Below are 24683 nucleotides of genomic sequence, written 5' to 3'. Positions count from 1 at the left end.
TCACTTTACCCTTTTCCTGGGTTTTTCACTCCACCTGATGCCTGGCGCCCCTGCCCGTTGTGCACAGACACTCTCCTTGCTGTCCAGTCCCTCCTGTGTCTGGGAAGCACCGAGGCCCACACACCTAACGAGCCCTCCTCTTGCTCAGCACCCAGTCCCAGCCCATCACCTGGCACTGCTCTCTTGGCCACAACCTGGCTGCCTGCCCGACAGTGGTTCTGGAGGGAGCCGCACCGCGGGCACTCCTGAGTTGTTCCATGTTCAATAGGGGCTCTGAGTCAGGATGCCTCTGCCATTTTCAAAGACAATGTCTTCCCTCTAACAAAGATGGGAAGTTCTGGGAACTGAGTAGTTGAGATAACCGTAAGACACAGGATAGTTCTAGAATCCCGAGGCCGCTGTAACCCAGGAATAAAACGTCAGTGCAGAAACTTAGTCCCAAACTGGTTACTCATTTTTTTTTTTTTGTGAGGAAGATCAGCCCTGAGCTAACATCCGTGCCAATCCTCCTCTTTTTGCTGAGGAAGACTGGCTCTGAGCTAACATCTATTGCCAATCCTCCTCGTTTTTTTTCCCCAAAGCCCCAGTAGATAGTGGTATGTCGTAGTTGCACATCCTTCTAGTTGTTGTATGTGGGACGCAGCCTCAGCGTGGCCAGAGAAGCGGTGCGTCGGTGCGCACCCGGGCTCCAAACCCGGGCCACCAGTAGCGGAGCGTGAGCACTTAACCGCTAAGCCACAGGGTCGGCCCCAAACTGCTTACTCTTAAAAATGAGATTTTTAAGTGATATGTCTGATTTTTTAAAATAAAGGGTACATCACAACTGACCAATCATGACAAAATGTAGAGACGATGCCCAAGTCACAAGAATCTAGAAATCTACTAAAACACAGACAACAGAGGACATGTGATTTTAGGTCCTTTCTATGCTGTCTTTGCAATAATCTTTCAAAAACGCAGACTGGGACCTGGCTGGGCTAAAGCTTAGATAAAGGTTTTCCTCTGCTGGGAACAAACACGCAGCCATGAACTGCTCACTTCCACTCTGCAGCGAGGTTCCAACACAGCACATCCAACAACGGTTTACGTCTGAAGGTTGTTCCGGTGAAGCTTCCGGATCCAGAAGAACCTGTCACATGGAGAAGCTGCGTCCTGCTGGCCTGGCCTCGGTTGTGCGGCGCACGCGGAGGCTCCCTGAGCGTCTGGTGGGTGGATGAATGAACGTGTCCCTATGAATGAATGATCCTGCCAATTCTAAGGATGCGGTTTCAGAAAAGAGAACAGTAAAAATTTTAGTCCTATTAGAATTGGTGGAGGCATAAAATTACAAAACTGACAGGGCCGGCCGGTGGTGTAGTGGTTAAGTTCGTGCACTCCGCTTCGGTGGCCCGGGGCCCGGGGTTGGTAGGTTCGGATCCCTGGTGCAGACCCGTGTACCGCTCATCAAGCTGTGCTGTGGCGGCATCCCACATGCAAAATAGAGGAAGACAGGCACGAACGTTAGCTCAGGGCCAATCTTCCTCATAAAAAAAAAAAATCACAACACTGATAAATCATGGAGACCTAACATCTATGTGCATTCATTCATTCAACAACTTTCTATATTTTCCCATCATTTAAATATCAAAAGAAGTGCTCTCTTCTTAAGGATTCAGAAATCAAAACACTTTGAAAAAATTTTGTCTTTAAAGACAAAGCATCCTTATAAAAGTGAAGTCATATTTGGGGCATTAGTTCACCATCCTTAAAATCTTGCTAAAAATGTCATCAACGAAACTTAACACTCGCTCTTTCCGTTGGTGAACTGAGCACCACTGCCGTGTGGTAGGACTATAACGACGAGAACTGGCTTTCATGCTCTGGGGACTGGACTCTTTCTTTAACACTATTAATAATGGAATAAAACAAAAACCCAGAACGTTTGCCGAAACCTCAATTTAGACACACCAAAACCATTTAATCTCTATAAGTCAGGAAAAACAATCGGCTCTTTTGTATTTTCAGACTTACAGCTTTGAATTTCCTTGGAAGTCTTCTCCCAAAGTCTGAGGTCCTCTCAGCGCTGTGTGTCTTTCGGGATTTAAGCTGGGACAATGGTTCCTCTGCGAGAGAAGGAGGCACTCTGGAAGACTCCTTTCTGAGAGCCGTGTGCCGAGGCCAGCCCGTGGTGCGCCGTGTAACAGGCCACCCTGGAGGAGCCAGTCTAGAGTCCCCTCCTCTCCTGCCACGCCCTCTCAATCCTCCCTTCTTCTTCTCACTTCTGGAAATCCCCACAGGCTTCGTTACTCAGATTGTTAACCGAATAAAATAGTTAATAATATGCAATAACAATAACGGCAACAACATGTGCTGAGTGCATGAGCCGGGCACTCACTAACCATGTGCATACGTGACAGGTGCTGAGCCTCCCGCCTGCGGGCGGCTCCAAGGGCTTTTCATATGAATTTAACTCATGTGCTCCTCACATCAACCCCACGAGGTAGGTGCTCTCATGGATCCACTTTACAGATGGGGAAACCGAGGCACCACGTGACCAACAGACGCCAGAGCTGGTCTGAACCCAAGGTTACAGTTCCAGTCAGTGACTTCAGTCTCTAACCCCCACACAGCTCTCTGCAGCAAGCACTGGTATCACCTCCCACCATAGAAAACCTCATTCCACATTTTGTCCAAACAGTACCCCAAGCACATCGCTATGTTTTAACTTCAGCCTTCATCTGAATTCTAATTTAGGCAACTGGACTCTCGTATGTGTATCAGACAATGGCAGTGAGCTTGTAAACACTGGAAAGATAACAAATATTTCTTTCTCCAAACCCAGAGGTATACAATGAATGTGACCAGGTAAATTCTTAGTGGATCTGAAACACAGAAATGTGAAAATACTATTGCCTTGCCAACTGCAAGGATTAATATGTACTTACAAAGAGATGATAATTCTGGCGAAGAAGTGGGTTTAGACAGACAGACAGAGCTTCCACCATGCATACCCCTGCATGTGAGGTAACCGGAAGAAACACGCAGAAGGCAGCCTCACGTTCTAGAATTAAGCTGTGAAGACTACATTTGGTTAAACTGAGAATGAGTGGACCCTAAGGGACTGCGAAAATTGTCCTCTTCTAGTGAAAATGTGTTCATCAGGGATGGCCCCCATTTCACGAGGAGCTGAGGCTTGGAAAACTTTTCATTGCAATGTTTATTAATCATTATTAGTTACAACAAAAGAAGGGTCTCTCAGGTCATCTTCTTTTATAGCTATTTGTCCCTAAAAGTCTGATTCTGGGGAGATTTCTGTTATTCTGCTGGTGCAGGTGACCAACAGCAGAGCTCTCACCAGGAGCGTCTGCCAACGGAGCTGATGGGAAAAGACGCCGGCCACCCTGAGGGTCTTTGTAGACTCAGCCCCACGTGCCCCCAGGGAGGGGGCTCACAAGAGCCTGGAACGTGGTCGTTGTTCTTGGGGAACTTCAAACGTAGACGGGAGGACAAAGCTGATCTGTGAAGCCACCAGCAAACATGGGAACGGCACACAGTGACATGCACCCGGGCTGCATGGAAAAGGGAGTCAGGCTGGGAGAGCCGGCTGGTCCCGGAACTGGTCCCAGGGAGGGAGGCTGTGCACTGAGCAAGGAGGGGGAGGGCGCTGGCAACGCAACTGTCAGCTGGCAGGCCCCAGGGTGAAGATGACAATGACAGAAGCAGGTTGAGTTCATGCATGTGGTACGACCAACGACCAACCAAGACCCACTTAAACCACACCCCGTTTCTGTTTGTTTGTTTTGCTTAAACAAAGGGATAATTAGCAAACAGAAGCATGAATGTGACTGATTTCTACAAATCCAAGTCAAGACTGTCTCCGTCAAGATGCTTAGAGCAACTCCAGGAATCTACTTTAAAGTACACTTAGTGTCTTAAATACCCTCTTCAACCACCAGGAGTCTTTATTTTTTGCAGCCAAATTCACTAAACATGGGAGTCTCAGAGACATTTACAAATTTTGAGCAGGGCAGCAATTCTAAAAGCCGCTGCAGGTCCTGGCTCGGCCCCGAGGCAGGGGGCCTCCACAAGCCTCACCGCTCCACCTCGACAGCCTCCGGCCCTGCCCAGCAGGCACCCCATTTTTGGAGTCCTTTGGAAAAATATTCTCCTTCAGTCAAAACCTGCTTCCTGTAATTTCTACTCATTGATTCACTACTCTTAGCCCTACTCTGTGGAGGCCAACAGAGCCCTCCACTCCTTCCCCGCACGACAGCGGCTTCATGCTGGACCAGCACGGCCGTGTCTCTGATGGGTCTTCTCTGTTGCAACAATAGTCCAGGAGAACATTTCGTCATCTATTTAAAAATGAGAAGGCGGTGGCGGCACCCTGCGGCCTGCTCTTCACCCATCGGATGACTGGCTGCTCAGCTGACTATTCAAACCGTACTCTCCGTATCAGTCAGAGGGTGCCACATTAACCTGCAGGACAAGCTGTCCCCAACCGAGTGCGCAGAAATAGTAGTGTTCTTGTGCTCACAGCTCTGCAGCATGAGGTGGCTCTGCTCCATGTGTCTCATTTTGGACCCAGGCTGGAGGGGCAGTGGCTGCCCCAGGCACATGCTCACGAGGGGTCAGCGGGGAGCAGGAAGGGCCAGCCCCCTGTGCGAGCATGTGTGAGCACCAAACCTGCCAAGTGCACGTGACAGGAGGGGACACGGGCTCTGCCCACAGCAGACGGGGAGGGGAGTGAGCGTTTGCTGACAAGTGGTCCACACCATCTCCACACCCCGTTTGCTCCCTCCTCTTTGTTGGTGGAGGTCAGCTCGGGGCATAAAGCCTTCCCCAAATCCAGACACCAAGGTATGAAGTTCCATTGACTTTTCACTCTCACACTCTCATAAAAATAGTTTATTATGAATTTAGTGTATCTTGGTTGGTAGCTGGAGACAATCGCTTTCCTGTCTATGTTCTCACAATTTATTCAATCATCTGTGTTTATTTGTGAAAGTCACGGCAATTAATTTGTAGTTTCTCAATCACACATTTTCTTTTTGAAACAGAAAAGTGTTCACAAACGTTTAATCCTCAGGTGTTGCACCCTGGGTGTTTCACAGTTTCTCACTTCATGTCAGCAGTGCTGGTTCAACACCCAGGAGCACATTTAGAGCCAGGCCTGGGGACATCATGCAGACTCAGTGAGTGGACGGATGTGGCAAAGTGGACGGAGTGGACGGATGTGCCCCCACCAGGCAGACGGTACCTCGAGGCCAGTGCTGCCCCAGGGTGATGGGTCCAGTGTGCACGAATAACAGAGCCATGTGGGCAGCGGGCGAAGGGCCCAGGGAGCAGCCCCTGAGCTGACTCCGGAGGGAGGACCCCGTGTTAGCTGCAGGCGAGCAGGCGCTGCAGGCAGGGCCTGTGCGGGCACAAGGAGCCCTCGCTGTTTCCATTCGATTCCTTCTCTGGAGTCTACTGAGGGTGTGGGTGCCCTGCTTTCCTCCTCCCACTGACCTGAGCCTGGGGGCCCCCCCCAGCTCCCGTGCGGGCCTCAAGCTAGGGGCATCAGACTCACCTGGAGGGCCGGGCCCAAGAATCTGCATTTCTAACAAGCTCCCAGGTGATGCCTGGTCCCGGACCACACCTGAGGACCCTGTGCTTGATGGGGGAAACCACAAGGTCTCAAACGGACCATCCTAAAAAGGAATAAATCACTCACGTCATCCCACAAGCTTCCCTTTCTGCTCAGACTCTCCAAACCCACTCCTGAATCCCTACTAACGAGACCCACAGGAAACTTCGCGTATACGCTATTTGTTTATTTTAAAAACAGTGTCCGTGTTTCACAGTCACACCTACCTAATCAGAAATCTAAATTACACGTTATGAAATACTCAACAACCCCCCGCCACCAACGTCTACCTCACTTCCTGAAGGGCCTCAACACGTTTTAAGAAAGGATTTGAAAAAATGATTCCTGAGGATTCCATCACTGGGGCAGGAGACAGCTGTTGGGGAGGGCACTAACGCATCCAATGGAACGGGGCTGGACGGATTTTAATTTTGCTGGGACGCTCGGCCACTGCACCTAATGCCCTACATTCCACGTCATGAACATTTCTGTGCAGAAACACACACACCTTGCGCCCCCTGGGTGATTCACCTGGCAGGAATCCTTTCTTCCGACAGGTGCAATGGGGTATCAGACCGCTCTGCCTCCAAGGAGGTCCTGGGAGCCTTCTTTCCCCTGAAACCCCACTGTTGCTGCTCTGGCCCCTCAGGCCCTGGCCCCCTGCCACGCTAAGCCCCATCTCAGCCACACACCACCTTCAGGGAGGATTTACGGCCAGAGAGCGGCGAGCTGCCTGGGTGGCTCAGGTGACAGTAGCTTCTCTTCTTTCCTCTCATTGTCCTCGTCCAGCTCGGTCATCCCCACCACACAAAACACGTCCAGAACTCCACTGCGAGCACCACCTCCCACCTGCAGGCCCACCACCCGGGTCCCCCGGCTGTCCACCCTCTCCTGGGTGGGGCGGTGGCCTTCCTTTCACACGGCTTGCTCCACCTTCTCAAGGAGCAGCCAGACGAGCCATTAGAAACCTAAGTGAGATGGTGTCACTCCTCTGCTTAAAAGTCTCAAGGCTTCCGACTTCCCTCAGTGTCTGAGCTGAGGTTGGAGCCGTAGCCAGCAGTTCATACGAAATCTGGCTGTCATGGGCTGAACTCTGGCCCCCCAAAACTCCTATGTTGAAGTCCCAACCCGCAGGACCTCCAAATGTGTCTGTATTTGCCGACAGGACCTTTACAGACATAATTAAGGTAAAACGAGGTCACTAGGGTAGGCCCTGATCCAGTATGATCAGAGTCCTTCTAAGAAGAGGAGATCACAACAGAGACACACCCCGAAGGACGACCGTGTGAGGACACAGCGAGAAGACGGCGTCTACACACCAAGAAGAGAGGCCTCAAAGAAACCAACCCTGGGGACACCCTGACTTCAGACCCCCAGCCTCCAGATCTGTGACACAATAAACGTCTGTCCTTTAAGCCACCCGGTCCTCAGTGCTGTGTTACCACAGCCCGAGCTGACTAACGCACTGGTCAAACCCGCTGCTCTCATTCCCCGCTCCCACCCTGGCCTCTTGCTGCTCCAGCCTCACACCCGGGGTTCCAGACTCCATAACGTAACCATGAATGGAGGCATTAAACACAGAAGAATTTTCAAAAACTCGGTATAAATATTACTCAAAAAATTCTTAGGGTGTGTTTGGGCATTTCTGGGTTAACTACCTATTTTCACATATTAACCGAGCTATATAAGTTATATATGTATCACGTCTTAACAGACCCCACCGCTATATAATTTTTTATACAGGAAGGGAATAAAGGGAAGCGGGGCGAAGAGGCGCAGGACAGAGCTTCTCTCCGAGGCTGGGGACCCGCTCTGCCTCCTCATGGGCTGACTTCCTCCAGACAGTTCACGTCGGCTCAAGGTCACTCCGAACGCAGCTGCAGCCGACAGACAGCGTTGGGGACTGAACCCTAGGCGTTCCACCAGGCGGATTCTTGGTGACAGCAGCCCATGGTTCTGGCTTCCGGAAGCATTTGGGTGGCACAGCCCAGGTGTGATGCGGGCCCTGGGGACGGCCACCTGCCAGGTAGCAGCTACAGAGAGGGGAGGCGAGGCTCTGCCCAGCCTCGGGGCAGCTGGCCAAAGGCGAAGGGGGGACAGGAAAGAAAGGCTCCTGCGGGGCAGCCCTGGGCAGGGGTGGGGAGCGAGCAGTTTATAGGGGGGCCACACCCTCGAGACACTGGCCGGCCGGCACTCACTGGGCAGCAGGAGCAGGGAAAAGGTGACGTTTCCTCTCTTCATTTTCTCCTTTCTAAACCAGTCGCCTTGAGTTTGCTTCAACTGAGCTTTTCACAAGCTTAACGCAACTTGGAGACATCATGACATTCTGGGATTTGGGCACAACGGGGAATGTCAAATACCAGCTCTGCCGCTGACTAGCCCAGCTGTGCACTAACTGCAACCTCAGGTCCCACATCTGTGAAACGGGCATGATGGCTACACCGCAGAGAGGTTCACAGATCGAAAGAGAAAATATACACTAACCACGAGCACTATATAGGGCAAGCAGGTAAGAAACTAAAGAGATCTTTTAAAAATTATGTGTTGATTTCTATTTCGTAAGACATAACTCTCCTTTTTATTAAAAAACAAAATTTTAAATATCATTTTTTCAAATCTTAACTTCTGTAGAAGAGCACATGATTTCTTCGACTCATTAACTGCCCATATTTGGTCTATTTATGTATCGATAAAAAGCAAACACCAAAAATAAAACAAATACCTAACAAGAAGGAGGTAAGTGAAATTTTAAGAGTTCCCCGTCCCATACCAAAGCAGAGAGAAAACAGAGTTCAAAGGTGCTCGCTTGGGTTGAGCTGCCACTCAGCCAGGAGGGACCCTGCTCCAACCCCTTCCATCTCCCCGCCCTTCTCCTTGTCTCTTGGATTTGTTCTCTGAAGTAACCCAGGAACATCACAACTTCCCCAAGAAGAGAATTGGCTAGGACATCCTTTTATGGTCACTGGGCCGGTGACAGTGACTAAATTACTAGAAGATGTGCAGGCTGGCTCTTCTGGACCCTTAGAGTAAGTATCCAGCGAGTTAGAAAGACCAGTCCTACTCAGCCCTGGGGAGGAAATCAGATTATATCAAGCATTCCAACGATAACTACAAAGAACTGGTGAGAAAGAAAGTGAGGTTTATGTATTTCCTTTATTTTCAAGATAATGTTGCCCTCACACCATTTATGCTCTTCCGTAAAGCATGGGGAGCTATTTTAATAAAGAGTTGGTTGTTCTCATGTGTTAACAACTGAGGAAAAGTGTGCTGTGTTCTCATCTATCATCCTGGCCAAGCCTCTAGGAAATTACCCTTCAGATCACAGGCTATAACCCAGCCACAACTACTGTCAGGAAATTCCAATTTCATGCCAAATTAGAGAAGAATCCACAGCTCCTTAATAGTGTGAGGGTACAACTCAATTGCTCAAGCATCTCCCACAACAAACAGAACATTCTAGACCTCCGTGGAGTCTCAGGAGCCCAAAGGTCTTGACTCTAGTCTTGGCTTTTTCACTAACAGACTTTACAGACGTTGGAAAATCTTAATCCCCAAAATTCTTCAGGGATATAAAGTTGTACCTTCTGATTCCAAGTAACCAACAGAGACACACACTTCTGCGTCCCCTGTGTATTGTCTGACGCAGGCTCTGTCTGAGGTTGGGCGTGTAGAGAATTAACACACACATGCACAAGCGTCCTGGGGGTGTTGGGTGCGCCCCTGCGTGGGGTGTGGACCGTGCAGATGTCAGGGGTCCCTGCAGACAGGAGGAGCCTCCACAAACCTCTCCTGGCTCCACCCTCACCGATGCTGCTAGAAACGCCACTCACAGGATTGACCGCTGTGGCTGAAGAACGCGATCTCTCCAGTTATCCACAAACAGGGATCAGGGTGTCGTGCGAGTGAGTGACGGGGGCACTCCCAGACGCCAGCAGGAGCAGAAGCAGACCTGTTCCGTGGCGAGTCTGAGACGTGGCCACGGTCAGCAGGCCCAGCTGTGGCCGGACACGAGACCCAGGGCGCACACGGCCCAGGGGCTTCACAGATAACAGTGGAAGGTCCCGGAGACTCTCCAGGGGGGTGGCCAGCCTCCTCACAGGATCGACCAGTGGTGGGGGCGGCCAGCCTCCTCACAAGGTGACCAGTGGGGCGGCCAGTCTCCTCATAGGTCTGACCAGGGTGGGTGGACAGGTCTCCTCACAGTGGGGTGGCTGGCCTCCTCCCAGGACTGACCAGCGGGGTGGAAAGGCCTCCTCCCAGGACTGACCAGCGGGGTGGAAAGGTCTCCTCACAGGACTGACCGGGGGGTGGCCAGGCCTCCTCATAGGGCTGTGGCACTTGGGCTGGTACAGAGCAAATGGGAAAGGTCAGCCCCGGTGATGTCCACTGCACTGGGGGGGGGCCCTGAAGGAGCGGGTGGGCAGCACTGAGGCCCCGGATGCAGAAGAGCCACAAGAAGCCCTGCCACGGGGAAGGAAAGGAAGCCAGCCACCAGAGCCCTCGTAAGGCTGAGAGGAGGTGTCTGCTGACAGGAGCAGGGCACGTTCCAACGTGGGACCAGAGATGACGAGAGTGCAGAGCCCACCAGAGTGCAGAGCTCACCATGGGTCATAAACAAGGGTGACGTGGACTGAGGTAGACACATCCGTGGCTGGAGCTGGGCTCTCCTAGGTCGGGGGCCAGGGGACCCAGGGGCAGGAGTGGACTGAGGGGTTCCACAGAGACTAACAATTAGCCATAGAACAGAACAGTATCTTTAGGAAAAACTCAGAACCCAGAACAATGACTATCACTTTAGAAGAGAAGACTCCTGCAGGGCACAGGCTCCAAAATCAACAGCAAGGATGCAGCCCCATCATCTCCCTCCCAGAGCATTTTCCACATATAGAGGCGGTCAGCTTCTTCTTCCACGTTCTCTCCCCTTCTGTCCAAGGACACCTATTTTTGCTACAAAGACACTTCACAGATCAGCTCTGTCACGAACACTATGTCCATTTCCTTACTTCAGAGTTCTCTAGAGATCTCAGAAAGAGACTTGCCAAAGAAGGCTGACTTCTCCTTGCCACCGAATACGGTAGACAGAGAACTGTGGGAGGCCTGGTTGGGTTCTTTCAAAGGAACGTTGTCAGAAGGGTGAACACGAATTACCGCTAGAATGACGGTGCTGGACCACACGCCCACCCCCACCCTCAACGTGGCTGAGTTAGCAGCTGAGGTATCAGCTGAAATTTAGCTTCTTGGATTGTGGAAAGCTTGGTGTAGAAGATGAGAGGATGGGATAGGACGGCTGGGAAAGAAGACAATTGGTCTAAAGAGTAAGGGTCCCATGGCTGGACTCCAACCCAGAGGAGTGAGGTGGGCTTGTCACTCATGTTCTGATGCAAATCAATGATCTGTTCCTTCAATACGTAAAGAGTTAAAAATTGTTCATCCTCACTGGGGGGCATCAAAACTTTAAAATATAATAGGGCTTATATTCTTGTATGCAACTTCAACCATTTATCCTTCTGTCCACCCACCCATCTATTGCCCCCCCCATCCTCATCCACCCATCCGTCCACCCAAGCATCATCATCCACCTATGACAAGAATTAGTGTTTTGCTCAAGGTCAGTCAGTGTAGAAGGTGGCACTAGATTTAAAGATTCTTCTACAACAGTTGTTCTCCAAATGTAGCTGCTCGACTAGCACCATCAGCATCACCGGAGAACTTAAAAATGCACATTCTCAGGCCCCGCCCCGGACTTCCTGAATCAGAAACCCTGGGGGTAGGGCCCAGGAATCTGTGATGATTCTTTCCAGTGATTCTGATGCCCGTTTGAGGACCTCTGTTCCTCTGCATTCAGCAAATGCTTAAATCAACTAGATGCATTAGCATTTCTGCCTCAAATATTCCTTACTTTTTATCCAATTACTGCAAATCTAAAGAGAAAACCAAAATAATAAAAACGCTGGAAGAGGAGCCCTACCACGTAGGAGAAGAGCTTTTGCCACTGGAAAGTGATCCTGGCCTTGCGATTAAAGATCAGGCTCAAGGGCATATACAATGTCAATTCTCAAGGTCAAGAGACAGATTCCCAGACCCTATGGGCAGCATGCTTTATCTCCTTTACTGCAGACCAACCCAGACAATGAATGTTCTGGACGAGTGGAAGCAACATACAAATCGGAAGTTAAAATAAGACAGCAGCCTGTCCGGACCAACAGATGAAGATAAAATGCCTGTCAGTTCAGGGTGGAGCCACAAAGCATCCAGCCCTGTGCAGTTGAAAGAGCCACGAAGCCCTGTGAAAGGTCACTGACCCCAAGCCCTCCTCTGACCTCGTCCTATAGGAGTCAGGCCCCCTGCCCTGAATCACGACACCTGGTGCCAGCAGCCCACACCTGCCACTAATCCCAAATGACCCCGGAGGCACACAGCTCTCTCACCTCCAGGTAGAAGCCATTACGCTACAGACGGGGAGTTCCTGTGAGGATGCGTTTGGGATTCAGACCTGAGTTGGCAAGTAGGTTTACATCGACCTACATCTCTGTCCCCACAAGAGAATGTGCAACATGCCCCACGCTTGGCGGGTGGCGCTGTGTCAACACCGGAGGAGACACAGCCTGACCGCCCGCATCGTGTCACAGCCGCCCTTCAGCACACCTCCCACGTAGCGAGCGTGAAGAGGAGCCCGTGCTGAAGCAGGAAGCAGTGTGGACGGGAGGATGCAGGGTCCTCTCCCCTAGCTAAAGGACACTGGGTATTCACAACGCGCGCATCTCCTGGCAGGGACTTAAGAGTCTTGCTGAAATCTGCAACTGCTGGTAGCACAGATGTGTCAGAGAACACTCGTCTGAGAGCTACTGCTTAGAACAAAGCTACGGTCAACAGGAAGGCCTGGCTCGCAGGACAGTTCACCGAGTGGTCAGTGTCTCCCTGCTCCTCAGAGAGAGCCTTTTACAATCCAAAATGCGCAAGCGTCTTTGGGAGTGCGTGCAGAAACCTCGATCCCTGAAACCCAGGGAATGACATCACTCTTTGGACCGGTTCCCACTCTGTATTCCGACTCCAGGCCCAACGCAGAGGGTGTGAAGAGCAAGGGCCGGCCCCTCCCTCCCGGGCGCGTCTGCACCCCCGTGAATCTGCGGTGGGTCCTCCGCACCCTTCACTGCAGCCACACGCCGAGTCCTGCAGAAGCAAAACCGACTCGAGTTTCAGAAGAAGGGAGCTGCCTTTCTAAGAATAAGGGGCAGGACGGCACAAAACGGCTTTATTTTCTTTTGACTTATATACAATAAATCCAGCAGCTTTAATCAGAAAAATCACCATTAAAAACAGAATGTCTCTAAAGTCTTGGTGAGACCCTCACACACAGTGATGCTGATACTGATTTAACCATCAGCTTTGCTCCCCAAATCCACTGGGGCCTCCCCCTCACGAGAGAGAGAGGACACCACGCCTAAACCCAAGGACGGAGAAATCTCATCTCCCCGGAAAGTATCACCCAGACAGTGAGGAAACAGCATACCACACAACGTACGGCAACAGCAGGCAAAAAGCTGGCCACTTACTTTTAATGATTTATGATTATTTCCTCTTCATTTCAAGGAAAACTAGTGAGCACCAACGGTTTTCCTCCTGCACAGTGCAGCGTGAAGACTCAGATGTGACTAGTTGAAAGCCAACAGCTAGACACCACCGGCTCAGCGTTTTCTCAAATCTAAATGAATCCACTCGAACGGCTCCTCAAAGCTCGTTTTAAGTAATCTTTTAATTAACAGGGAAAATGAATGTCCAATTATGCTATTCTTCCAGTCTTTCCCACACCATTTTCAAACACTTGTCTTAGGTTTAAATTATCTTTGGTGGAGAAAAGAATCACCTGATTAATCCATATTTTTCCTCCTCAAAATGACCTTTTGATAGCCCCCCATCCCTACACCAGGCTCTGAAAGCCCTTGGCTCAGCTTATTTTCAGTCCACAAAGATTTACGCTCCCTCCATTGCTACTACTGTAGATGCAACCGAAATGCAGGCTGAGTGAGCAGATTTCAGACAAGGCTCCACACACACACCTGGGTCCTCCAAGAAAGCCCGTGTCACCATCCGCAATTATTCTAACTATCCTAGGCAGAATAAAACCATGCCGACCGTCCATGGAAACCCACCAGCTGCCAGACAAACACCCATCATATCCGCTCTTTCCTGTTATCACTGCTAGGAAAAAAAATGAAGGCTGTTATACAAAAATAAGACGCATTTCTCTCCGATTCAGCACATGATGTCAAGCTTAAGAACATATAATTCAGGGCTAGCAGCTCCTCCTACCAGTGCGCGTGGAAACCGCATTTAATCTCTGCACCATTTCCTCCAGGGCCATCTCTTCATTTCTCAGCCAAAACCTCATCCTCCGACAGAGCAGAAGGATCCTCCGCGGCTCGTCTCCTCTGCACCAGAGGTGCTCGCGGGGTGGGGCCGGGCGAGTGGGGAGGGGGCGCGCGGCGAGCCTGGGGGCCGGCAGCGCCTCCCTTCCCGGGATTGGTCCCGAGCCCGCCAAGGGGCGCGCCCTGCGAGGAGTGGGGGCTGCTCGGCGGAAGCGGAAGCGGCGCGCGCCCCGCGGGTCCCCCCGGCCACCTGGAAGCCCTGTGTGTGCACCCTGAGGTCACCTGGAACTCATGTGTGCACCCCCGAGGTCACCTGGGAGACCTGCGTGTGCACTCCCGCGGCCACCAGGGAGCTCCGAGTTTGCACCCACCGATCGCTTGACAATCCTGCGTGTGCACCCGGAGGGGACCTCGGGCCGCAGCGCTCCCCGGCGCAGAGGCGCAGCCGGGCGCACCCCTCCCAGCCCCGGGTCTCTGCGCCCTCCCGGAGAGGAGGGAGGAGCTGCGGGGGCGCGAGCCGAATCTGCCCGCCTCCCTTTACCTCCGGCCGCCCCTGGGCAGGTGCAGAGGCTGCAGCAGCCCGGCGCGCCCTCCCCGCGCCGCCGCATGCCGCCACGGCCGCCCCAGGTCAGTGGGTCCCAGCGTCGGTGGTGGGTCCCGGGATGGCCGGGGTGGACCCGCCGCTCCTGGCAGCGACGCCGCCCGCCCTAGAATGCAGGGCTCGGTGAGGGAAGCGCGCGCCGCAGTCTCCGGCCCTCCGACCTCGCCGTGCTTGGCACGAAGCCACTCCATGCATTCTACACCTCAGCGCCCTGCGCATGCCAGTCATGCGTGTGCACGGCTATGGCTGTCACATCTGAGGACGTGCAAGCACACGTGTGCACACTGGGCCCTGGGGGGGGCCACCCTCCTTACCCAGGGGGCTTGCCATCTTTTGTGGTTGGCATTACAGGCAGCATGCCCTTCCTTAGAGAAGGTGTCTTTCAGGAAGAAATGCCCATGTCCATAAATGGTTTGGGGAATTCAAGGCGCAGCTCATGTCACTGCAGCCTGTGAGCCAGCATCCCGGCTGCTGACTGTCAGGCACCAGGCTGGGCCCAGGGGGTAAAAAGAGGGAGGTGACACAGCATTTGCCCGCAGAGAGCTCATGGGCCTGGGGGCAGAAAGATCTGGAAACAGATCATTGCAACATGGAACAAAGGTGTAATAACCACACATGGAAAGTTGGGGTGAGACTAAGAAATTGCTGGGTTGTTGGTTTTTTTCACATCAAAATCCATTGGATATCAGCAGTTTCATATGGTTCAAAGTAGAGCCCAACGAAAAAGGGGTCCGGAGAGGTGTCACCGCAGGGCAGACAGTGAGCCTCTCCCTGTGGACAGACACCCTGGGCTGCCCCTCGCTGAAGAAAACCCTGGCTGTGCCTACAGCCCCCTCCTATCACAGCCACCTGCCTCCGACCTGGGGGAAGGCCCAGCCCCTGACGAGCATCCAAAAACACAGGCCCTTCCCCCCAGAGTGAAGTGGGCGGCATCCACCTTCCCGCTGCTCCAAAGGCAACAACACCCTGGTCCTTGGCCAAAACCGGCCCCCAGGCCACGTTCCCTCAGGCCCCCACACACCTGGACAGGACATCCACCTCCTCCCACACCGGCTTGCCCCACTGCCGGCGCCTAAGTGCACACAAGCAGCACTCAAACTCAAGGTGCACGAATCCCTGAGGGCTTGCTCACCTCAGGTGGCCAGGCCCACCCCACAGTTTCCTGGCCCGGAGGCCCGGGGGGCCCAGGCACGTGCATTTCTAGCGGGACCCAGGGGACGCTGACGCGGCTGGTCCACACTCTGAGAACCCCTCGAGAGCCCCTCCACTCTTTATACCAAAAGCAAACAAAGAAAACACAGGCCCTGCCCACGTTGCTCTTGCTGACCCGTCCCCTTCATGGGCGAACATTCCACCCACACTCAGCCACTGTCCTCAGCCCTGGGCCATCCACTCTGTCCCCAAAACACCTCCAGCTGGTGCTGTTTCTGGGACCAAGCCGCTAACTGCAGTGCAGCTTCAGAGTTGAGTCTGCCAGCCTCTGTGCTGGTTGCTGGCATGTGTCAACGTGGCCAGGCCTCGGTGCCCAGGTGTTTGCTCCAACACCAGTGTGGGTGTTGCTTTGAGAGTATTTTGTAGACGTGATTAACATATAAATCAGCAGACTCTGAGTAAAGCGGCTCACCCTCCCCAATGTGGTGGGCCTCATCTAATCAGTTGAAGGCATGAAGAGAAAAAGACTGACTTCCCCCGAGGAAGAGGGAATTCTGTGCCAGACTGACTTCCGACTCAAGCTGCAACATCAGCTCTTCCTGGGTCTCCAGCCTACAGCCTGCCCTTCGGATTTCAAACTCACCAGCTCCCACAATCATGTGAGCCCGTCACTTAAAATAAATGGCCCCCACCGCTCTCTCTATCAAACCTTCATCTCTCCTTAATTATGGCACAGATAGTGCTATCTTTCTACAAAAAGCATTTCCTATCTGCCTACGTATAACAATCATAAGGCCATCCAACGTTTATGAGGACCCGCTGTGTCCCAGGGGCCCTCCTTAGCCCCTCACCTGGTGTGAACTGACTTAATCTTCACAAGGATCTGGGAGGCGGGCACTACTTTTACCCTGTTTTACAGAATAAGGCACAGGGAGGTCAGTAACTTGCCCAAGGTCACACAGCTGGTAAGCGGCAGAGGCAGGATTCACACCCAGATGTGTACAAATGCAGACCCAGAAAACAAGTGTTTGCTTCAGGGAAACGCTGTATCTCAGGTGGAGTGTCACCAAGTCCCTTACAGTTCAATAAGGGACAGTCAGGTAAGGTCCAAAGCCAGCACTGCACGGAGACTCTTAGCCCGAGTGTCCCAAGGGTCCATTGCAGCCTCGCCCCCTCCCAGAGGAGCTGGACACCACAGCAGGCCAGGTGGCGTCCAGGTGGGAAGGCGGAAGGTAACGTGACACCTGGACACCAACACAGCCTCTTAGCAACCGTTACGAAAAGCCAGCCCTGAGAGGGAGGTGAGCAACGGGAGAGCCGCAGGGTGTGCAGGCCGATTCCTGGGGAGAGACCGGGCGTCCTGGGGGGCCGGCCCTCCTGAGACAGGTGAGGGAGCTTGGGGGAGCGCCACTTCGGGAGATCACGGGAGACACGCAGCCAGGCCGGAGCGGCTGAACCCGGCCGTGGGAAGTGAGGACGCAGGCGTTGCCTGCTCTGCGTGTCCCACAGCGAGGGGGCCGAGGAAAGGGAGACTTGGAAATGGAGCTCTGAAGAAATCCCCAACCGTGCAGCACGACCTCACTCACCAGCCCTTGGGGAACCTCAGGAGGCACCCTGACACCTGAATACCACTCCCTGGGCGCTGGGAGCCAGGCCCAGCTGGTTCCTGGTTCAGCTGGACAGGGCAGGCGCCTCCTGCCCTCATGGGTGTGACACCCCACATGGGGGCCCCCACGACCAGGACACGCATCCTGAGGGCAGGTGGGGAACAAGGCGTGTCAACGAGCACAGTCCCCTCCCTGGGGAGCTGGCGTGACGCTGTGTGACAGAGCCCAGGACACGGGCAGTGCTGTTCCCGCACGTGCACAGCGGTGTCCACAGACCCCAAGTTTGCAGCAGTGCCACTAACAGCAGAGGGGGGACTGAAACAGCGCCGTCCCATCGACCGTGGAACGAATGGACATGGATAAATAAGCCATGCTGTGGCCACACAGCGGGAAGGGGGCAGCAGTAGAAACGAGTGTTTACATCAGTTGAGCTACAACAGGAAACTGCACAGAATACGTAAAACACGACCCCATTTATCCCCAATTCAGAAACAGGCCAAACTGGGCTGCACAGTTTCAGGGACACACAGTGTGGCCCCCACACCCTCAGCTGGGAGGTGACAGCATCTGAGGGGAGAGGGCTCGGGGGCCAGGGACGTGGTGACCTCCCCTGAACAGGTGTAGGGTACAGGGTGTGGAATATGTTCTCCTTCCGAGTCTTAACCAGGTCACAGCACGTCTGCGTGATGAAGAGGAGCTGAAGGGGCTCTGCAGGATCCCTGAGAAGAGGAGCCGGAGGCCTGAGCCAGGGGGCCGGTCCCTGAAGAAGGACTTCACAGATAGGTAGGGTCGGGAGAGAGGTGAGGGGCCTGGAAGACAGGAGAAAACAGGGCACAGGACTTCAGTCCTCAAGATGGGGGGCAGCCCGGGACGGAGTGGACTTTGGAGATGCCACCATCCCGCCACCAGACCACTGCTCTCAACCCAAACCCGGCACCTCACCTGGCTCTCAGACAACTTTGTTCTCCCGACTCTCTGGGCCCAGCAGCGCCCCCACCTGGCAGCCAGGATGATCCCCTGCCTGGGCCCCCAGCAGCTGCCTTTCCTCTAACCCAGAGCCAAAGATGGGGACAGAATATTCAGAAAACAAAAGGCAGGACTGACCCAGGATGCCCTGAGGGGCTGACGGCGAGAGGCCACTACACACCACTTACACACGTAAGAACGTAAGAACGAGGTAGACTGTGCTCAACAATCTCCAGGGACATGCAAATCAACACCACAAGGAGATGTCACCTCACACCTGTCAGAATGGCTTTTATCAAAAAGACAAGAGATAACAAGTGTTGTCGAGGATGTGGAGAACAGGGAACCCTGGTGCACTGTTGGTGGGAGTGTAAAGTGGTGCAGCCACTATGGAAAACAGTACAGAGGTTCCTCAAAAAATTAAAAATAGAACTACCACATGATCCAGCAATCCCACCTCTGGGTATTTATCTGAAGGAATGAAATCACTGTCTCAAAGAGATATCTGCACCCCCACGTTCATTGCAGCATTATTGACAACAGCCAAGACATGGAAACAACCTAAGTGTCCATTGTTGGATGAAGGGACAAAGAAGATGTGGTATATATATACACAATGGAATATCATTCAGCCACGAGAAAGAAGGAAATCCTTCCATTTGCACCAACGTGGATGGACCCTGAGGCTTCATGCTAAGTGAAATAAGCCAGACAGAGAAAGACAAATACTGTATGATCTTACTTATATGTGGAATCTAAAAAAGTCCAACTTATAGAAACAGAGAGTCAGTTGGTGGTTTCCATGGGCCAGGGGTGGGGGAAATGGGCAGATGTGGGTCTAAGGGCACAAACTTCCAGCTATAAGATGAATAAGCTCTGGGGATCTGATGTACAGCGTGGCGATTATGGTTAACAACACTGTATTGTGTACCTGAAATTTGCTAAGACGGTAGATCTTCAACGTTCTCACCACAGAGAACGAACGGTGACTGTGTGATGTGATGCAGTGTCAGCTAACCCCACCGTGGGGATCGTTTCCCAACTGTACGTATATGGTCTCGTCCCGGGGCACACCTTAACTCCCACAGTGTTATATCCTGTCTCAGTTCTTGGGAAGATAAGGGCCTCACAAGAGACGGCAGAGGAGGGGCAGCCGCCCCACCAGGGTCAGCAGCTGCGGAGCTTTGGGGAAGACGGGTCTGGACAGGCCGCCAGGTGCGGAGGCACCGGGCAGACGGCCACAGCGGGCGGGCCTGGCCCGCCACCACACCACACGCGGGTCCCACCCAGGGCAGCGCAGACAGGACCCGGGGAGACAGCCAGGCACGTGGGTGCACACGCGTGTGCTTGCGCACGTGCACAGGTCTCCCCTCCCTGCCCCGACAGGGAGAAGCCAGGCCAGGGGAGAGGCTGGAGCAGAGTGGTGAGTGAAGAGCAGGCCCCCTCATCCCGAGTGGAGGAGGAAGATGTGGAGACGGGGGTTTATAAATGAACAGGACTGAGCCCTGGAAACCAAGCTGAAGCTATTTTAACGACCAAAAGTAACAGACAAGTTATGGAGTCAGAACAAAGTATCACCAAGATCCACTCTGTTCAGGTAACAAAGGGGCTAGTCTGGGCACGACCACGTCCGCTAGGTCCCAGAGAGAGCTGGGGAACGGCACAGACAGTGTCCAGGTCCCACGGCAGCTGCACAGCTGAGAGGCCGGAGGCTCGGATGACCCAGAAAACTCCACGCACAGAGACCCCCCAGCCCCCGGCCCTGCTTCTCCGCACTCCGCTCACTCGGGAGCCTGAGACAGGCTCTGAAATCCGGTTCCTGAGCTCAGCAAAGAGCCCAGGCCCCTGAGGATGAGGAGTAGACGTGCCCATGGTGTCGTCTCATAAAAACCCACCAAGAATGCTCGGAGGAAATGCCATAATCAGGGTGTTTCCCCGTTGGTCTCAGCATCAGTTACAGGGAGCAAGGCACGGACGGTCTCACAATTTATTGGGGACTGTTAAAGAGAAATTTCACAAAAATCATCCAGCAGACCATAAACCTCTAACCAACTGGGACCTTCCGGAAGGATCCTAACTGGGAAATAAAAACCCTCTCAAGTATGAATAACGTTCTCAGGCAGAGCGGGCAGGGAGGGCATCACGAGGGAGCCTTCCTCAGACAGGGGTAAGCCCCTAATGCAGCCGTTCATCTGGTGGGACCCTCGAAATGAGAACAGAAGGGGCCGCAGGTCCCCCAGAGCCACGCAGGGCTGGCCAAGGAGGGGGTGGGGCCATGCCAGGCTGGGGGCCCCCAACAGAACCACAGAGCCAGCCCCTCCCTGTCCCACTGGGCCGGGACCCAGAGCACTGGCTTCCCTTGGTTCTATGTTTCTTCTAAAGATGTCACCTGCCACCTCCCAGCGGTGCACCCTGAGCAGATCTTTTGGGAGCATCAGGCCTGTGCCTCTCCTCATGGGCCAGGCCAGCCCCCAAGTCAGAAAGATTTCACGTGGGGAAAACACTTGTTTAGGTGTAAAGCAGTAAATAATGGGAAGGAACCACTTGACACTTTCACATCTGTGCCTCAGTCTGTCAGGCTATAACAAAATACCACAGATGGGGAGCTCACAAACAACAGAAATCTATGGTCTCGCAGTTCTGGAGGCTGGAGTCCGAGATGAAGGTGCCAGCACAGTCAGTTCTGGTAAGGATCCCCTTTCTAGGGCCTTCTCCCTGTGTCCTCACGTGGGGGAAAGGGCGAGGGAGATCTGTGGGGTCTCTTTTACAAGGGCGCCAATCCCATTCACGGGGGCTGTATCCTCAGCCCCTCATCACTCCCTGAGGGCCCCTCCCAACACCATCACTCGGGCATTAGGATTCCAGCATATGAATTCTGGGGACACGACACTCAGAACACAGCAGTGCCTATACATATTTTATTTTAATGACACTAAAACAGCATATCAAATTGCTTCATTCTTTTGATTTATGACTTTCAGACATACTTGACGTCAAACATCTAACAGACCAGATCTTTGGAAGGTTCTCTCACCTGGGCACACCCAGGAGCATCCAGCAGAGCCAGGGGACCTCTAGAAGGGGCATTGGCGGACTTGGGCACTCCATCGGGGAGGGGCGGGGGGCAAAGAGAGATTTAACATCCCTGGAAGTTCACGACTGCACGCCTGAGCAACCCGCCGGCCCTCGTCACTGTGAACCAAAAGACAGCGGCCCCTTGGGGGTCCCCACCTGAGCTGTGCTGCAGCTCGGATCGGAACAGGAACAGCCTGTAAACTCAAGCCTGAAAGGGACTGAGGAGGCCACTGCAGTGGGCAGAATGAGGGCCCCCAAAGACGTCCATGTCCTCATCCTCAGCACCTGTGCATGTGTGACCGTACGTGGACCCGGGGACTTTGAGGACATGATTAGTTGAGGATCTTGAGATTGGGAGATCATCCTGGATTGTCGGGTGGGCCCAGAGTATCACAGGGTCCCCCCAGGAGCGGGCAGGAGAGTCAGAGACAAGAGCAGAGGTTGGAGCGATGCGCGGCCACGAGCCAAGAAGGCAGGCGCTCCTAGAAGCTGGACGAGGCAGGCAATGGACCCTCCCCTGGAGCCTCCAGGAGGAACCAGCCCTGCCCACACCCTGCTTTGGACTTCTGATCTGAGGATGATAAGTGAGTATGTGTGTGGTCATTTGTCATGGCAGCAACAGGAAGCTGATGTAGCCGTGCCCGCTAAGATCTTAAAGCCCCTTCTACAGACCCTGACCGCCCACCCCCTCAGAGAAGAACCTGACTGCCCACTCCAACGCAAGGTCCCTGCGCAGTGACTAGAATGACCAGGGAGCCAAGAGGCCCCACGGAAGGGCAGACGGTGGGCACGGGGAACCTCTGGACACATGCGCCTCCTTCAAACCCCAAGAGTCAGACAGAGGAGCTGTTTTCTGTGTCTGCAAAGGAGTCTGCTGCCCTGAGAGACTAAATGGAGTGAACACTGAAACCGTGCACCTCTCATCATGTAAATACTCGTGACTATTCAGAAAACGCAGGGAGGCTGCGTGTCCGTTCCTAACATTTTAATTGGATTGTTGGGGAGTGGAGGAGTGGGACCAGCGTCACATGTGCACTTGTGAGTAACACACGCGTTCCACCCAGGCTGCCACAGCAGGTCAACATCACCGTGCTGCATGAGGTGTGAGTTGTAATGAATTACTCAGTTTCTAGACTTTGCCGTGACTCTGGCTAACAGCTGGTCTGCCTTTGTCTCTGCTGGGAGAAGAAACATTCGCTCCCATCGTGAGAAAACAGAACTCAGATGATAAACCGACTGAAACAGCACAGAACGCCTCCAACAGCTAAGATTTAGGGAAACAAGACCGTTCCTTCATAGTCTGTTGTCCCGGGCGCCTGCCTTAGAAGCCACAGCTCTCCCCGGGACAAGGTTAACAACCTCGTTGCATGAGAAAAAGACAGTCTGTGCTCAAGAAGGAAGAGCCCCTGGGAGAGAGGAACCCCAAACGTGGGAGGCTGTGCCGGGGAGTGAGGAGAGCATGTGCGGCCTCCCCACGCCACACGCCGTTCTTAAACAAAGATGCTCTGACGTCGCACGAGCTCCAAGGACGTCTCCACGAGAGCCCGGACCGCAGGTGATCTACATGGGACTGCTTGGAGCACAGACGGGGACGTGGCGGAGTGTCCCTATGCTGCTCCCACATCAAAGGAGCGAGAGGGGAGAATGTCAGGAGGTAATTCTAGCACAATTCATTAAATTCTTTCTAAAAGAGATATTAGAGGGAAAAAAGCATTGGTGGGTCTTGAACAAATAGAAGAGATAAAAACAAGGCTTTGAAAATTAAACTGGAATTTTATTTTATAGAATTCTTTAAGTTAACATTTAGTAATAACACCACCACCAGGTTGGAATGCAACTGTAATTTATTCGGGATAAGACACTCATTAAGTGTGTAAGAGAAGTTTCTCCCAGACAGCATGGGGGCCACAGATGACTTCTGATTTCCTGCCGCTATCCCTGGACCCCAGAGGGCCTTCCTGTCTGAACAGGGGACTGAGGTCTGCTCCGCCCTCTCGTCCAGGTCAAGGGTTTACAGCAGCTACTGCGTTTACAGCTTCCGTCCATCAGTACCTGCACGTGGAGGAGGTCGTGAAGAGAGTCACCCGGGACCTCCAGGTGCCCCGTGAGCCCCAGGGCAGCAGAAACGGAACCCCACCACGAGGGCGGCTCTGGCATGAGTCATCCCCGTCGCACGAGTTGTGAAAGTGCGGAGGCACCAGTGGGGTTTGGGAAGAGAAGCCGATGGGCAGTGAAAACAGCAAGGAGCACATGCCTGTGCCCCTCCTACGGGGTGCGTGGGTGGAGGGAGAAGGAAAGAATGATTAATGGAAGGGAAACAGGGGAGGTGGGTGGGGACAGGACAGGGTCATGGGATGGTCAGTGTACATGTCAGCTCGGCGAGGCTCTAGTCCTGTCATCCAGACCAATGCTCATCTAGGGGCTGCTGTGGAGGTGCTTGTAGGTGTGGTTAATTGACACCTGCAATCAGTGACATTAAGGAAAGAAGATCACCCTCCATGAGGTAGTGGGCCATGTCCCATCAGGTGAAGGCCTTAAGAGCAAAGACAGGCTTTCCTGAGGAAGAGGAATTCTGCCTCAAGGCTGCAGCATAGAAACCCTGCCTGAGTTTTCGGCCTGCCTGCCTGCAGACTTCAGACTCGCCAGGTCCCACCATCACACAAACCAATGGCTTGAAATAAACCATATCTGGATCTATGATTCACATCTGTGTATCTCCTGCCGGTTCTGGGTCTCTGAGACCTGACTCATACGGGCCTCGTCTTGAGAGCACGGAATAGCTGTCTTCCTTCACTGGTCAATAAGGCATCAAGGAAAGAGGACTACATTAACACATTGGTATCCTGGGAAGACTGCTGGCGAAGGCCGAGGGACATGTGGACGTGTGGGGCCACTTAAGGGATTCAGAAGAGCCGGACGCTGACAGTGAAGAAATGCTAGGAAAACCTTAACCGAGTCATTTTGCTTATGTTTTCCCTTTGCGTATATGCAAAATTGATGATAAAATTCTGCCTTAATAAGTCAAAGAGGGCTCTTTAAGTATAAAATAAAAACGCTAAGTGATAAGAAAAAACGGAATTCCCTTTCTTTGAGTCAGCCAAGCGTTATCCTGAGTGAAATGTATCTTCATCAGCTTCACAAAACTCACAAGCCAAAGCAAACCTTCTGCGTTGGGATATACGAGGTGGAGACGGAGGAAAGTGACGAGAATCACAAGTCAGGATGACGTGGCTATGAAACCCGTGAGAAAAGATGCTGTAACAACAACACACACAGAAATGTACATGACACATACACCATATCCTACC

At 53.0% G+C, this 24683-nt stretch overlaps 1 protein-coding gene across 8 annotated transcripts in view; it reads right to left on the bottom strand.

Annotated features, from left to right (window-relative positions):
• Positions 1 to 24683, bottom strand: part of MCF2L (MCF.2 cell line derived transforming sequence like) — a 186706-nt gene that overhangs the window by 105135 nt on the left and 56888 nt on the right. For 3 of the 8 annotated variants that reach the window (XM_058548524.1, XM_058548517.1, XM_058548521.1), the window contains exon 1: positions 13919 to 14030. The exons of the other annotated variants lie outside the window; for them this stretch is intronic. In XM_058548524.1, the coding sequence (XP_058404507.1) occupies positions 13919 to 13997 (79 nt within the window). In that variant the 5' untranslated portion in view covers positions 13998 to 14030. Of the gene's footprint in view, positions 1 to 13918; positions 14031 to 24683 lie in introns of those variants that run through there. 8 annotated transcript variants of the gene reach the window in all.

The sequence above is a fragment of the Diceros bicornis genome, chromosome 9 (genome assembly GCF_020826845.1).
Source record: "Diceros bicornis minor isolate mBicDic1 chromosome 9, mDicBic1.mat.cur, whole genome shotgun sequence".
In the NCBI taxonomy this organism is placed as follows: Eukaryota; Metazoa; Chordata; class Mammalia; order Perissodactyla; family Rhinocerotidae; genus Diceros; species Diceros bicornis.
This window is presented reverse-complemented; position numbering and strand designations above follow the sequence as displayed.